General features: G+C 43.9%; 1 protein-coding gene across 1 annotated transcript in view; it reads left to right on the top strand.

Moving 5' to 3' along the window:
• The window catches only part of LOC117359732 (prolyl 4-hydroxylase subunit alpha-1-like), a 187,927-nt gene that overhangs the window by 14,724 nt on the left and 156,452 nt on the right, over positions 1 to 16,751 (top strand). Inside the window, exons 4-5 of the mRNA XM_033942949.1 lie at positions 8,087 to 8,238; positions 16,245 to 16,382. Coding sequence (XP_033798840.1) covers positions 8,087 to 8,238; positions 16,245 to 16,382 — 290 coding nt within the window. The remainder of the gene's footprint in view (positions 1 to 8,086; positions 8,239 to 16,244; positions 16,383 to 16,751) is intronic.

The following is a 16,751-nucleotide window of genomic DNA, read 5'->3' as shown; positions in this document are numbered from 1 at the left end:
GGGGGCGAGCGGTCCTTCGGGGTGGGTCGGGGCATCAGGCCTTCAGGGTGGGGCGGGCGGGCAGGCAAGCAGGCTTTCAAGGGGGAGGGGGTGACAGGCAGGCAGGCAGGCCTTCAAGGGGGGGAAAGGCAGGCAGGCAGGCCTTCAAGGGGGGGACAGGCCTTCGGGGGGGTGCAGACCTTCAAGGGAGTGCAGGCCTTCGGGGGGGGGGTGCAGTCCTTCAAGGGGGTGCAGGCCTTCAAGGGGGGGAAAGGCAGGCAGGCAGGCCTTCAAGGGGGGGACAGGCCTACAAGGGGGGGAGAAGCTACAAGGGGGTGGTACAAGCCTTCAAGTGGGGGACAGGCCTTCGGGGGGGGGGTGCAGACCTTCAAGGGGGGGCAGGCCTTCAAGGGGGGAAAGGCAGGCAGGCAGGCCTTCAAGGGGGGACAGGCCTACAAGGGGGGGGAGAAGCTACAAGGGGGTGGGACAGGCCTTCAAGTGGGGGACAGGCCTTCGGGGGGTGCAGACCTTCAAGGGGGGGACAGGCCTACAAGGGGAGGGGACAGGCCTTCAAGGGGGGTGCAGGCCTTCAAGGTGGGACAGGCAGACCTTTAAGGGGGGACAGGCCTTTGGGGGGGGACCATGATTTAGAAGTACACGGAGGGAAGGGGGTGTTCAAAGAGACATGCATATGCCAAACTTTGGGGGGGGGAAGAAATAATGGGTCTGAAAATAGAGGAGAGGGAGAGAGATGATGGACCATGGGATTTAGGGAGGGAAGGAACAGAAAGGGAGAGAAATTGGACACAAGGGATGGTGTGGAGGAGGGATAGAGATACTGGATAGGAGGGTAATTAGGAAAAGAAACGGAGAGATGGTGGACTCTGGGATGGTGGGGAAGGAGGGAGAGATGCCGGATGAAAGGGTATTTAAGAAAAGGTGGATCTGTGGAGGGAGATGAAAAAAAGGAAAGATACCAGACTTCCTGGGAAGGGAAGGGAAATGGAAAGGGAGGACAGAGTTGGCAGATGGATGGTTAGCATGCAGAAAGAAGGAGACCCTGGCAAGCAAGTTATCAGAAGAAAACCAGAGCCTTGGACTAACAAGGTTTGAAATATAACCAGACAACAAAAGGTAGAAAAATTAATTTTATTTTCTGTTTTGTGATTATAACATGTCAGATTTGAAATGTGTATCCTGCCAGAGCTGGTGTTGGACTGCAAACGTGAGCTAGGATTTAACAGAAAGAGGAAAAGTCCTTTTTGTTTCTTTATTTTATTTACACCACAGCGCCAGTGTGGTTAGGAGAAGCCAAAGGGGGTGAAAAAGCTATAAAACCCACCAGGAGTTTTGAAAAAAATCACCCAACTGGGCAGGAAAATCGAATTGAAAAACCAATTCAATAGGGCTGAATCGAATCAAAATTTTTTTTTCCTGTATCTGGCAGCATTAGTTTGCGCTACTGTCTTAGACTTTAGGACCTGGGATTGGGGAGAGATGGCATCCTCAGTACTTTATAATGCAAGTGAAACGAGGATTTGGTCAGACTTTTGAAGGGTCTGCAGAAAAAAAATATTGTATAGGCCGGGGACATGAGACAGCAGGAAATGGGAACTTTTCTTCCTTCTATTTTTGTGAATGGAAAGGCTGAGGATGTCAGATAGGTCAGTTAAAATATGTGCTTTATAAGAAAATATAATAATGTGTTTTATAAAGTTTATAGCATAGCTGGCCTACCCAGTGAGGTGTTCCTAGTGGTGATGGTGGCAGCGTGTCAATGTGTTGAGAGGAAGAGGTGGTCTGGGAAATTCTGCTGAGCAAACTCCGGGCCCATTTCCACCCCCCAGTTAGTCCACTCCACTCAACTGATTCACACACTGAGTGGGTCTTTGGGTGTTGTTTTGGGATCTCTTCCAGTGGTTTATCTCCTTCTGGTCCAAGGAAGGAAACTTTGTTATCCTTAGCATTGACCTACAGAATATGTTTGTAACAGCGCTGCTTGTGTGGCATTAGGCTATGTAGTGATCGAAAGAAAAAAACAGACCTTTGCACATTTTTGCACTATATGGTGGGTGTATGAGGAGATTCACATTTCCTGCACAGCTAAGTCCATGTGAAGTTACCTTGTGCTGTATTTGACATCTAGCAAGGTCTCTGTTTGAAAGGAAAGATCTAAACTTAAAAATGAAGTGGCCAGAAGTTATGGTAAAAGCAGATAGTGTAGCTGGTTTTAAGAAAGATTTGGACAAATTCCTGGAGGAAAAGTCCATAATCTGTTATTAAGACATGGGGGAAGTGTCTGCTTGCCCTGGATCGGTAGCATGGAATGTTGCTACTCTTTGGGTTTTGACCAGGTATTAGTGTCCTGGATTGGCTACCATGAGAATGGGCTACTGGGCATGATGGACCATTGGTCTGACCCAGTTAGGCTATTCTTATGTTATGTTCTCATCTGTAGGGGCCTTTGTTTTCACTTCTTATTTTAATGTATTTTTTTTCTGGGAACTTATCAGTGTTTTTTATAATGGGAACAAAAATGGAAGAGAATTAATGTGTGTGGAATGGGGGGTAACTAATTTCTTCAGCTAAATAATTCAATCCATTTCAAACAGACATAGGAGAACTTGTGCACCATTCACACACCCTCCAACCAAAAACGTCAAAAGAAAAAAACTGTTCGACAACCTCCTAGCCATTCGAGCTGCAACACTCGACCCCCAACTCTACAACCAATTGATATCAACCACAGACTGCAAAACCTTCAAAAAGAAATAAAAACCCTTCTATTCAAAAAACACATAAAACCGAACTAACACAATCAGAACTGTCCCAAGCATCACCTGCAACTACTCCATATGTACTTCTAATGTCATGACAATTTAGACATAATTTATGTTATGTTATGTTTGGAATAATGGTTACATATATGAGGTTCAATAAAAGAAAATTTTCACTGCCTGTTTCTATTCTGACCATTTATTCCATTTCATGGTTATTGCAAAAAAAAATAAAAAAAAATTTTTTTTACATGGGGGGGGGGGAGGGGTGTCAAAAAATGATGGGCCCCGGGTGCCACATACCCTAGGTACGCCACTGTTTCTATCCTGTTTTCTTAATGTTAACCAAGACAAAATTAATTTAACTGTTACTACATTCCATTTAAATACAAGAGCTCTGCACCTCAACATAAAAGTGACAGAGAATCACTGTATGAAATAGCCAAACACAGCCCTTGCCACAAAAATAGGCCAGACTTGAACTTAATTAACATTAGCCAAAAATCCACTATAAAATCTTTTTTTTTTTTAAATCTTTTTCTATTTGCAAGCAACCAAGACCAACCTGTCTTCCAGACTGATAACCACCCAACTGCTCTCCCTGGCAGTTTTAGAATTCTCCCCAGCACTCCTGACTTCTACATGAGGTCATCAGACCTGTTGCAGACATCAGCAGTCTAGAATTCCAACAATCAGTCATGCAAACACAGCATTATCTTTGCTGGACAACAACAACAACAAAAAAACCCTTTTAACTTTAAAATATTAGAGGAAAAAAAACACCTGTCAGGTCTCTATTGCCCTGGGTCAACTGTAACATATTTATTTTGTAACCCATGGTTACAGTAGGAAAAATTATTTTATTTTAAATTTAGTGATCAAAATATGTCCAAATTTATATCTGCTGTCTATATTTTGCACTATGGCGGTTTATAGCGCAGGGAGCCTATGAGCGTTGGGAGCAGCGCAGGGCATTCAGGGCAGCTCTGTGTGCTAAAACCCGCTATTGTGGTTTAGTAAAAGGGGAGGGGGTATATTTGTCTATTTTGTATAGTTGTTACTGAGGTGACATTGCATATTTTAAAGTCATCTGCCTTGACCTCTTTGAAAACCCCCGAATATAAATGATAATTAAATTTTCTCTGCATACAGTGTGCTTTGTGTTTTTTTAAATTTTAATGTTGATAGATCATTTTGACTTGATCATTTTAAAAGTAGCTCGCAAGCCAAAAAAGTGTGGGCACCCCTACTCTAAAGCTTCTGCAATTGGTGTCATGACTGTTGACAGTGTGTGGATCTTGCTGAATCTGAGTAAGTGAAACTGATGTTTCAGCTATTGTACTGTGCTTATCTTCAGTGTATGAAGAAAGCCACAATTTGTTGACTAAAATGTCAGTTCCACTTATTCGGACGCAGCTAGACCTGGACAACTACAACAATCACATTTATAGGTTTTTGTGCATGAACTGCTCATTTCAGGTCCTGCCACAGCATCTCGATTGGGTTCAAGGTGGGGCTTTGGCTAGGCCAATCCAAAACTATATTTTTGTTTCTCCTCAGATGTAGACTATTTTTTGTGTTTTGGCTCATTGTCTTGCTGCATAACCCAATTATGCTTCAGCTTGTGGACAAATGACTGGACTCTGTCTTTAATAATTTTCTGGTATAGTGCAGAATTCATGATTTCTTCAATAATGGCAAGTTTTCCAGGTCCTGAGGCAGCAAAGCATCCCCATGTTATCACACTACCACCACCATGTTTGACTGTTTGGTATGATGTTCTTACTGTGAGATGGTGTATTTACTTTATACCAGACCCATGTAGGGGGACCTGTGTTCAGAGTTCCACTTTTGACTCATCTGTCCATAGAACATTATCCCCATAGACTAGCAATGAGGTTATTTTTGGATGGAAGCAGTAAATGGGTAGATAGACAAAGGTGACCTGATTGACATCATATGAACGCCTACTTCAGAAAATTGCGATCCATGGAACTGAGGGTGATATACTCACGTGGATTAAAAACTGGTTGGCGGATAGGAAACAGAGAGTGGGGGTGAATGGACAATATTCAGACTAGAAAAGCGTCACGAGTGGAGTGTCGCAGGGTTCGGTGCTTGGGCCTATGCTTTTCAACATATTTATAAACGACCTAGAATTTGGCACAACGAGTGAGGTGATTAAATTCACGGACAATACAAAGTTATTCAGAGTAGTGAAGACACAGAAGGATTGTGAAGACCTACAAACAGGCATAAATACACTTGAGGAATGAGACGCGAAATGGCAAATGAGGTTCAATGTGGATAAGTGCAAGGTGATGCATGTCCATAACAAAAATTGTAAGCACAAATACAGGATGTCTGGAGCTATACTCGGAGAGAGCCTCCAAGAAAGAGACTTGGGAGTACTTGTTGACAAGTCACTGAAGCCATCCGTGCAATGCACGGCGGTGGCAAAAATGGCTAATAGAATGCTAGGAATGATTAAGAAGGGGATCACAAACAGATCTGAAAAGGTTATCATGCCTTTATACCGGGCCATGGTACGCCCCTACCTGGAATACTGCGTCCAACACTGGTCACTGTACATGAAAAAGGACATAATACTACTGGAAAGGGTCCAGAGAAGAGCAACAAAATGGTTAAGGGACTGGGGGAGTTGCTGTACAATGAGAGGCTAGAGAAACTTGGCCTCTTCTCCCTTGAGAAGAGAAGACTGAGAGGAGACATGATTGAAACATTCAAGATATTGAAGGGAATTGACTTAGTAGAGAAAGAGAGACTGTTCACCCTCTCCAAGGTGAAGAGAATGAGAGGGCATTCACTGAAGTTAGAAGGGAACAGATTCTGTACAAATGTAAGGAAGTTTTTCTTCACCCAGAGAGTGGTAGAAACCTGGAATGCTCTTCCAGGGGCTGTTATAGGGAAAAACACCCTTCAGGGATTCTAGACAAGGTTGGATAAGTTTCTACTGGAACAGAACATTCACAAGGCTAGACTCTAATAGGGCACTGGTCTTTGACCTAAGGGCCGCCTGGTAGACCAGTATAGGGCTAGATCACAAAGCAAACCGATCGTGTACTGATCGGTTTGCAACCCCTTTGCGACCTGATTTTACTCTGGCCCAATTCACTTACCTCTCTGCTGATCCAATTCGCACATGCAAATGAGGGGAACAGCATGCAAAGTAGGCAGGGACGCAATTCATAAAACAAATTTTGTGAACCGACTAGGCTGGCCGATCAACTGAAGAAGTGACTGCTGGGGACCAGTCACAAACATCCTTCCGACTCTCCAGCTCCATTGTCGCCCTGCTCTCTGCCCTGTTCTCTGCTGCCCTGATCTCGCTGACTGTACTCTGCAGAAGCCGCCTTGCTCTCTGCCCTTCTCCTGCCTTTCAGCCTCGACTCTCCTCCTCTCTGCCTCCTTTCCCACAGTGCGAGCCCGCATGTTTAAAGAAGGGTTGCACTACGCAGTGCAGCCCCACTTTAAACCTGCAGGCTCTCACTGCGGGGAAGGCAGCAGAGAGCAGGAGAGTCAAGACAAGGTGCTGCCACCAGGGATTGCCTGTATCCTGTGCAACAGATTTAAATGTGAGCAAACATAATTTACAAGAAAAACTTGTGCTGTGGCGTCTGGCTCCTAGCACATGGGAGTGGTAATGCTTTTGCACTGATCCGAGAGGAGATGATACGCCGCTGGGCTGTACTAGTCTCCTTCTGTCCCCCATTCAATGCTCGCACTGCAGAGAAAGCGGCAGAGAACAGGAGAGTCAGGGCCAGTGAGGTTAAGAGGCTGCTGCCGCCGGGGATCGCCCTGGACTAGATTCAGATAGCAGGAGAGTCGGGGCCCACCAAACAAAAACAAAACAGAGCAGAATGAACATGAACGCATGCGCAGACCATCTACAGGGAAAACAGATGGTGTGCGCATTCGTGTGGATCGCATACTAGTGATCCGTGTCGGTGCATGGTGCGTTACTCCGAGCGCCCCTATTTGAATATTGTTGATTGAAGAATCCATCGGACCTGCCCGGATCGGTCACGATCGGGCAGGTTAGTGAATCTAGCCCTTGGGTAATATACCTCTCTGCTACCAGCAGGTGGAGACTGAGAACAAACTTGTATATTAGGATAGACTCCCCCCTAGCAATCTAGTCTATCTCAGTCTCCAACAGCAGGAGGTAAGACTAATTCAGATCCCCTCTTAGTACTGTTGGATTTTGTTTTGGACTCCTGGGTTCCCCCTTGGTGCCGGATGGAACTTGGATGGGTTCTGGTTGGGGATCCGTCTGACCTCGGGGATGTTAAACCTGGTGGTTCTCGTACTGGGTCCCTCCCCCCCACCTTCCTCCACCTTTGGATAACGGCTTTTAAATTGAAATTAAATAAGGAAAAAACTACATTTTTTCTGGCAACACCTAACGACAAGCTCAAAGAAACAATAGAACAATCCATAGAAATATTGTGGGTAACGTTGGATAAACACCTTACATTGGAAAAACATACCAATTTATTGACTAAGAAATGTTTCTCGGTGCTCTGGAAGCTTCGTACCATTAAGAAGTATTTTGACGAAACCTCTTTTCATCTGTTGGTGCAATCTTCCATCTTAAGCATTCTTGACTACTGTAATATTGTATATGTAGGGGCTCATATGAAAATTTTAAAGAGATTGTGAGTAGTCCAAAACACTGCTGTTCGCCTCATTTATGGTTTAAAAAAATGGGAGCATATCACTCCCTTGCATCTGAAACTGCACTGGTTGCTGGTGGAGTCTAGAGTAGAGAGTTGCGTGGGGACAGAAATCCCACCCGTCCCCGCCAAAATCCCAAAATCTCCTCCCTACTCCAAAGCTATGTTGCTGCTAGTCTACAGCCACTTGCTTAGTTATGTATAGAGGGAGCTTCAACTCTTGCAAGAAAGTTCTCATTCGTTTCTGCTCTAAAGGAGAACATATTATTGGTCTTTTCTTTGAAGGTGAAGTGAATTACATGCAAAAGGAGCTATAAATTTGCCCCTTGCCAACAGTTTATACCAGTGGTGTCACTGGTTTAATTTAGCTTCCTCTACCTTCACCTGCTGGTAAGAAGGGATAAAGCTAGTCTATGCAGAACAATGTAGCTCACTAAAGAAAAGGAAATTGTCAGGTAGGACATCATTTCTCCTTGTTTTTTTGATAGCAGACATACTTGAGGTATGGTTTTGTAAAGCCAGAGTCCCTTGTGCCCAACTGAAATTAGGTTATATGTGTGGAGTGTTATTTGTTTACAAAGGTGTCAATCCTTTTCTTTGGGTGTGGGGTTTTTGTTTTTGTTTTTTTTGTAGATGGGCAAATAAACTAGACCAGCTGACAGCTACTGCCACAAAGGACCCAGAGGAGTACCTGGGACATCCTGTCAATGCCTTCAAGTTGATGAAACGATTGAACACAGACTGGAGTGAGCTGGAGAACCTGGTCCTCAAAGATATGTCTGAAGGCAAGTATGTTTTGGGTTTATATAATATAAGCAACTTCTAGAGTACACTTTGGTAATGATATTAATTTAGTTGTCCAGAAAGCCTTTTTTTGTAGGAAAAATAAAAGTTGACAGGAATCTTGTAGCGTGAGCTGTTAATTCTCGCCTTCAAGCTAGTTTGGATAAAGGCCTTATTGTGACTTCATTTTGAATCCATGTGGCCAAGCTCTACTGTTTTTGATCCCAGAAGCATGGGTCGGTCTTGGCATCTCATCCTGATGTTGCCAGATTCTTGAAGGGAGCTCTTCATGTCCGACCACTGATTAAGTACCTTTTTTCTTCCTGGGACCTTAACCAGGTATTGTCTAGCATTACTAAGGCTCATCTTGAGCTCCTTCGAGATGCTACCCTCTTGGACTTGACTCTCAAGACCGTTTTTTCTGGTCACCATTACATGGGTGCGTCGGTTGTCTGTACTGTAGGCTTTATTTTGCAAGGTCCCTTTCCTCCATATTCGGAGATGGGGTTTTCCTTCGAACGGTTCCTTCCGGCTTGTCAAGCATGGTTTAGGTTTTCCCTGTCAATCAGGCTGTGTGTTTGCCTGACTTTCAGCCGACAGGTTCCCAGTCACCTGTTGAAGAAACTGAATGTGCACAGAGTTCTGCGTTACTTGGAGATCACCAACAAGTTCCGTCTCCTTGACCATCTGTTTGTACTGACTCATTCTGTTAAGTGGGGCGCTTCTACTTTCAAGGTCACGATTTCCAGCTGGATCCATAGGGTCCTTTTTTTTATCATCTAAAGTTGAAGAAGCAGGCTTATCTAGCATTACAACACTCACGCAATGAATTTTCTAGTGCAATAGGTATGTCATTCTGGATGAGTAGGTAATATCCAAGTGCTCGCAAGCTGTTCAGAAGAAATCCACTCCAGTTTTTGACCAAACTACCAACCCTCAACACTACATCTCTGAACCAGATCTTGGTCTGACCACCACCTTATGTTCCATCTCCTGAACTCAACTACAGAACCCCAGACCAAGGACACCACCCCACCCAAGAAGATAATCAACCCTAATTCAGTCAACCTACATAAACTATCATTCAGCATCTGTAAAATAGCCAAAATGATAGGACCTGAACCGACACCCATCGAAGAAGCAACATCAAACTGGCATGCGCAAGTCAAGACCCTATATGAAACCTAGTGGAAAACAAGGTAATAAAACCTAACACTTGTAACTTCTTCTCCCCCTGGTTGACAGACAACATAAGAACATAAGAACTGCCATCTCCGGATCAGACCCATGGTCCATCGAGTCCGGCGATCCGCACACGCGGAGGCCCAGTCAGGTATACACCTGATGTAGTTTTAGTCACCCATATCCCTCTATGCCTCTCGTAAGGAGATGTGCATCTAATTTGCCTTTGAATCCTAGCACAGTGGATTCCTTAATAACCTCCTTTGGGAGAGCATTCCAGGCGTCTACCACTCGCTGTGTAAAGCAGAACTTCCTGGCATTTGTCCTGGACTTGTCCCCCCCTTAGCTTCAAACCATGTCCTCTTGTCCGTGTCGCGTTGGACAATGTAAATAATTTATTTTCCTGCTCTATTTTATCGATGCCTTTCAGCATTTTGAACGTCTCGATCATGTCCCCTCGCAGCCTCCTCTTCTCAAGGGAGAACAGTCCCAGTTTCTTGAGTCGTTCCTCATATTCCAAGTTCTCCATACCTCTTATTAGCTTCGTTGCTTGTCTCTGCACCCTCTCCAGCAGTTTTATATCCTTCTTTAGGTTGGGAGACCAATGTTGGACACAGTATTCCAAGTGTGGTCTGACCATTGCTCTATAAAGCGGCATTATGACTTTCTCCGATCTACTCGTGATTCCTTTCTTTATCATGCCTAACATTCTGTTTGCTTTCTTTGCCGCTGCCGCGCATTGTGCCGACGGCTTCAGGGTCCTATCTATCAGTACACCCAGGTCCTTTTCTTGTTCGCTCTTACCCAGAGTTGCGCCTGCCATTCTATACTCGTGTTCCTTATTCTTACTACCTAAATGCATTACTTTGCATTTCTCCACGTTGAACTTCATCTGCCATTGCTCTGCCCATTTCTCTAACTGATACAAGTCGCTCTGGAGTTCCTCGCTATCCTCCTGCGATCTGATTGCCCGGCATAGCTTTGTGTCGTCTGCAAACTTAATGATCTCACTGGATACTCCTTCTTCCAGGTCATTGATGTAAATATTAAATAGGATCGGCCCAAGTACCGAGCCCTGGGGCACACCACTAGTCACTTTTTCCCAGTCTGAGAACTTCCCATTTATGCCCACTCTCTGCTTTCTGTTTTCCAGCCATTTGCCTATCCACCTGTGTATATCTCCCTCTATTCCATGGCTTTGTAGTTTCCTGAGAAGTCTTTCATGTGGAACTTTGTTGAACGCCTTCTGGAAGTCCAAATATATTATGTCCATCGGCATTCCACTATCAATTTGCTTGTTCACGGTCTCAAAAAATTGAAGTAAATTCGTTAAATATGATTTCCCTTTCCTGAACCCATGTTGACTGGGTTTCATCAAGTCGTGTGTATCTAGGTGCTGGACTATGCTATCCTTGATCAGTGCTTCAACCATCTTTCCAGGGACAGACGTAAGGCTCACAGGTCTGTAGTTGCCCGGTTCCCCTCTCGATCCTTTTTTGAAAATTGGCGTGACGTTCACTATTTTCCAGTCTTCTGGTATTTGTCCAGTTCTGATTGTCAGATTGGCAAGTTTTTGCAATAGCTCTCCGATTTCAACCTTCAGTTCCTTTAAAACTCTCGGGTGAATTCCATCCGGTCCAGGGGATTTGTCACTTTTAAGTTTGTCGATCTGGTAGTATATCTGGTCCAACTCCACTTCAACTGTGGTGAGGCTGTCTTCTATTACTCCACTAAACACTTTCACTGCTTCTGGTATTTTTGCGGTATCCTCCTCCGTAAAGACGGACGCAAAGAAGGAATTTAGTTTGTCTGCAATTTGTTTATCCTCTTTGATGTACCCTTTTCTTCCCTGGTCGTCCAGGGGTCCCACCGCCTCTTTTGTGGGTTTTTTCCCTTTCACGTATCTAAAGAAGGGTTTGAAGTTTTTGGCCTCTTGCGCTATTTTTTCCTCATAGTCCTTTTTGGCATCCCTCACTGCCTTGTGACATTTCTTCTGATCATCTTTATGTTTTTTCCATGCTTCGGTTGTTTTCATGTGTTTCCATTTTTTGAAAGAGTCCTTCTTTTCTTTTATGGCTTCCCTCACCTGTCTGGTAAGCCATGCCGGTTCTCCCTTACCTTTTGTTCTCCCCTCTTTGGAGATCCTCGGAATGTGGAGATTTTGTGCTTCTGTGATAGTATTTTTCAGTAGGGACCATGCCTGGTCTACCGTTTCAAGTTTGTCCACCTTTTTCTTGAGTCGTTTTTTCATCATGTGATCGTATTTGCCCTTTTTAAAGTTTAAGGTTTTGGTTAAGGTTTTGGCATGTTTTCTATTCCCGATGTCAAGCTTAAAGCTGATCACATTGTGATCGCTCGTCCCCAGCGGTACCGTAACTTCCACTTCTTTTGTCGGACCCGTGAGGCCATTTAGTACCAAGTCCAGGGTGGCGTTGCCTCTTGTCGGCTCTTTTACCATTTGTTCCAGGAAGCAATCCCCTAGCGCCTCCAGGAACTTGGCCTCCTTGCCGCAGTTGGAGGTTCCTAGTTTCCAGTCTATCCTCGGGAAATTGAAGTCTCCCAATATTATTACATTGCCCGTCTTGCATTCTTGTTTGATTTCCTCTATCATTTCTGAGTCAGTTTCCTCCGCCTGTCCTGGGGGACGATAGTAAAGGCCAATTTTTGTGTCTGCGCTGTTTTGGCCAAGAATCTTGATACAGAGGGACTCTAGCTTCTCTTTCATTTCCGTCGTAGCCACTTCAACAGATTCTACTCCTTCCTGAACATATAGGGCAATACCTCCACCTTTCTGCCCTACTCGATCTCTTCTATATAGTTTGTATCCCTGTAGCACTGTGTCCCATTTGTTTTCTTCATTCCACCATGTTTCTGTTATACAAATGATTTCCAACTTATCTTGTCTTGCTATTGTCTCTAGTTCCCCCATTTTGTTTCCTAGACTTCTAGCATTCGTATACATACATTTGAGTTCTCTTCGTGTTACCTTTTTGGACTTCCTACTCTTTACTGTCTCTACTGTTTCTTTCACGGTTTCCTTAACCGCTCCAGTGTTGTCTCCCTTGTTTGCTGTACGGTCATCCCCTCCTGTGTCTGAGTTGTCCCTTCCTGCCTTGTCTTTCTTATTTGCTGTGAGGTCGTCCCCTCCTGTGTATGAGTAGTAGCCCATGGTTTCTTCATCGGGGCATCCTGTCGTCCGTGCCATCGACTGGTGGTCGACTGTCGGCTTTCCCCTATTTGTTAGTTTAAAGCCTTCTCGATGGCCTTCTTCATGTTGCCTGCCAATACTCTTGCTCCTTCCTTGTTGAGGTGTAGTCCATCCTTTCTGTAGTACTTGCTTTTTCCCCAGAATGCCGTCCAGTTGCGCACAAAGTCAAAGCCTTCTTCTTCGCACCATCGTCTCATCCAGGCGTTAATAGCTTGCAATTCCCCTTGTCTCTTTCCATCCGCTCTTGGTACTGGGAGGATCTCGGAGAAGGCCACCTTCACCTCCCTGATCTTCAGCTGTCTTCCAAGTGAGCGGAGCTGGCCCTTCATCTCTTCCCTGTCATACTTCCGTCCGCTCACATCATTTGTTCCCACGTGGATGAGCACAGCAGTATCCTCTCCCCCTGCGCTGTCTATGATCCTGGAGATCTTAGGAAAAACCTTAGGAAAAAGAAGAGAACTAAGGAAAGCAGACAGAAACTGATGCAAATCCAAAGAAAACAGGTCAAAGCCTACTGGAAAAAATGGCTACATGAGTACAAACTATCCATCAATGATGCAAAAAAAAAAAAAAAAATAAATTACTAAACTAATCTCTTACAGAAAGCTTCAAATAGATCAAGGAACTTCTTCACAAAGACAAAAAAGCTTGCTCACTGTCTCACAAGGAAACCAAGAAAACCTACAAACCACCCTGGACAGTGAAACCCTCTCCATCTACTTCCATGAAAAAACTCAATCGCATATGCGCAAGTCTTGATTCAACACCTCAAAACCCAGCAAACACACAGAACGAACCCCCCCCCCAATGAGAGAACCTGGAACTGAAACCTTCAGTCACTTGAACTGGCATCTCATGATGACCTAGCAAAAACAATTGCCATGCTATGACCCTTTGGATTTATCTTCGATTTCTATCCGCTGAATCTCCTTACTGCCACAAAAGAATCTCCTGACGGCCACAAAAGATGCCTTCATTAAATCGATCTTACCTCTAATAAATTCCTCCCTGCAATTGAGAACAGTTCCGCAAAGCTGGAAATCAACAATCAGGCCGATCTTAAAAAAAATAACCCTGGATCCAAATGAACCCAGCAACTACAGACCGGTATCCAACCTTCCCTTCATCTCCAAGATCCTTGAAAAGACTGTACTATTGCAATTCCAAATCTTTATTGACAGACAGAATGCCCTCTCATACCAATCTTGCAATCTGGCTTCAGAAAATTCCATATCACATAAATGGTCCTAGCAGACATTATTGATGACTGTTGGAACATACTAGATAAAGGAAACAATGGTCTACTGGCCTTTCTAGACCTTGGTGCTGCCTTTGATATCGATCATCCCTGCCTCCTCACCAGATTCGCAAATATTGAAATCGGCAATCAAGCACTCCAATGGTTCTAGTCATTCATGAACCATAGGACCCAAAGCATCCTAAGATCTACTCTAGCGCAACCCAAACCAATAAAAATATGGAGTATCACAGGGTGCTCTCCTATCCCTTCTGCTTTTCAGCCTCTATATCATACTGGTGATAGACATTGCCTTAAAACACCAGATAAAGATCCACTCGTTTGCTGACGACATACAACTGTACCTACTGCTAGGTTCAAACTGAGACTCCAAAATCTCCAAACTACACAACTAGCTCTCGGAAATAAAATGCTGGATGTCCCAGAAAAAGCTGCAACTAAATACGGTGAAAACCAAGCTCCTTTGAATATGGAGAGGTGACGCTGAACTTGCCTACCTGTTGATCTCATAGGAATCGACCACTCTGACAGCCAAAGACAAAGTATACAGCCTAGGGCTGATTCTTGACGGTGACCTTTCACTCTCTGACCATATCTCCCAAGTAGTATCCACCTCTTCTACTACCTCCAACAACTACGGAAAATCAGATGATACTTCTCAGAACCAGACTTCTCTCAGCTACTCTATACCTTCATCCTCTCCTGCATGGACTACTGCAATTTGCTCCTAAACAGGCTCATTACAAAAAACCTCCATTGACTACAATGAATAAAAATGCCGCCATCTAACTCCTGAAGAATCTCTGCATACAAGACCCTATCACCCCAGCACTGCCCACTGACTGCTGATTGACAAAAGATGTATATTCAAAGGCTAGTGATGGCCTACAAACTCTTCCATGACACGGTACTGGCCTATACCACCCTACGCTCTGAATCAACTGCTCCGCTTACATAAAGAAAAGCGATAACACACCCCTTGGGACATGCCCTCTGTCTTGAGAACATAGAAACATGAAGGCAGATAAAGGCCAAATGGCCCATCCAGTCTACCCATCTGCAGAAACCATTCTCTAACCTCTCTGTAAGAGATCCCATGTGCCTATCCCAGGCTTTCTTGAATTCAGACATTACTATTTATCATTTCTATAGCGCTGCTAGACATACACAGCACTGTACATTAAAACATTTACGAGAGAGTCCCTGTTCAGTAGAGTTTTCAATCTAATCAAACAGATAGAACAAGTGGAGGGACAAGTAGATACTATACCAACATTCTTTCCTCTGCTCTCACCATTTTTAACTGGCTTCAAGCCCTTAAAATGTCCACTTTGCTTCTTAGTTTTGTTTCTTATTCTAATAGACATAGTAGTGCGATGACAGAATGCACCATGTCTAATTTGTGTAGGATACTTCAGCTCATTTTCTTATGTCTGATGAGCAGGATTGATATTTTTAGGTGTATGTTGCTAATCCAAGGGGGAGAGAGGTCTGAGGGAAAGGGGCAGAGTTCTGAAATTCTACCATTGAGATAGGAATAGATTCTTAATTAGAATGTTGCTCATCTCTGTTACATATCTTTTATAACTCCCGCCCCCCCCCCCCCAAAAAAAAACAAAAAACAAACCAACAACAAACAAACCAGGGTTCCCCCCACAAAAGCATGCTTTTGACACTTGGGGGGGGGGGTTGTCTTGTTTGTTTGTTTTTTCTTTTGCAAAGATAATTCTTACCAAGTTGTTTGTCATAACCAGGTATTTTCTGATTGTAAAACTTACACAGTTGCATTATGAACAACAGGAATGGACTTGGCATAAATTTTTTTTTACTCTTCTTTGAACTCTGCTAAAGGCTGTTGGTGGGGATTAGGGAGGGGAAGAAGGAGGTGGAGTGGTGGTCACTCTGAAGGACATACTGGGTGCCCACCTCACGGGGGTTATTGTGGTTTGGGGGGAGGAGGGGTTTAATACTAGTGTGATAATTTGTAATGGGGAAAAATTTGTATATGGAGAGTTGATGCATTCTGTGTATTACACTGCCTAGAAATGGATACTTTGTGTATTAGGCATAAGATTACAAGGCAATGTAATTGTGGTTTTATTTGGTGGAATGTAATGCATATGTATAAGGTGTTATATATAAAATGTTAATAAAAATTTATTGGAAAAAAAAAAACCTTACACAGTTGCACAAACCACTCCCCATCCCATTGAGTTCTCTCTCTTATGTAAGTTGAAGCAAAGTAGGACCAAAAGAAGCAGCACTGCCTCTACAGCATAGGAAGTCCCATTGCATATATCTGTTTAGAGGAACACAATCTTGCTTCCTTTCCTTATCCTTTCATGTGGTCTGTATTACAGGATTTATCTCCAACCTGACCCTTCAGAGGCAATATTTTCCCACAGATGAGGATCAGACTGGGGCAGCAAAGGCTCTGCTGCGTCTCCAGGATACTTACAATCTAGACACTAACACCATTTCCCGGGGTAATTTGCCAGGTAAGAGCAATGCACAAGCTTGAGGAAATTCTCATACGACTCCCATTTGGTTTGCTCAGTATTGATTTTGTCTGGGTTAATTCATCCAACTTTATTTCAGCGAGAAGAGATTTCAAACAGCTTACAAAGTCAATAAAATGGCGCCAATTCTGGTGCGAGATGCCGAGTTCCATAGGAGGAAAGAACACTGTATGCATGTAGAGCAGGGGTGCCCACACTTTTTTGGCTTGCGAGCTACTTTTAAAATGACCAAGTCAAAATGATCTACCAACAATAAAATTAAAAAAAAAATACAAAGCACACTGTATGCAGAGAAAATGTTAATTATCATTTGTATTCAGGATTTTTTCAGAGGTCAAGGCAGATGAC

This window comes from Geotrypetes seraphini, chromosome 4 (genome assembly GCF_902459505.1).
Source record: "Geotrypetes seraphini chromosome 4, aGeoSer1.1, whole genome shotgun sequence".
NCBI classification, from domain to species: Eukaryota; Metazoa; Chordata; class Amphibia; order Gymnophiona; family Dermophiidae; genus Geotrypetes; species Geotrypetes seraphini.
The sequence above is the reverse complement of the archived record's forward strand: the minus strand, read 5'-3'. Positions and strand labels throughout refer to the sequence as shown.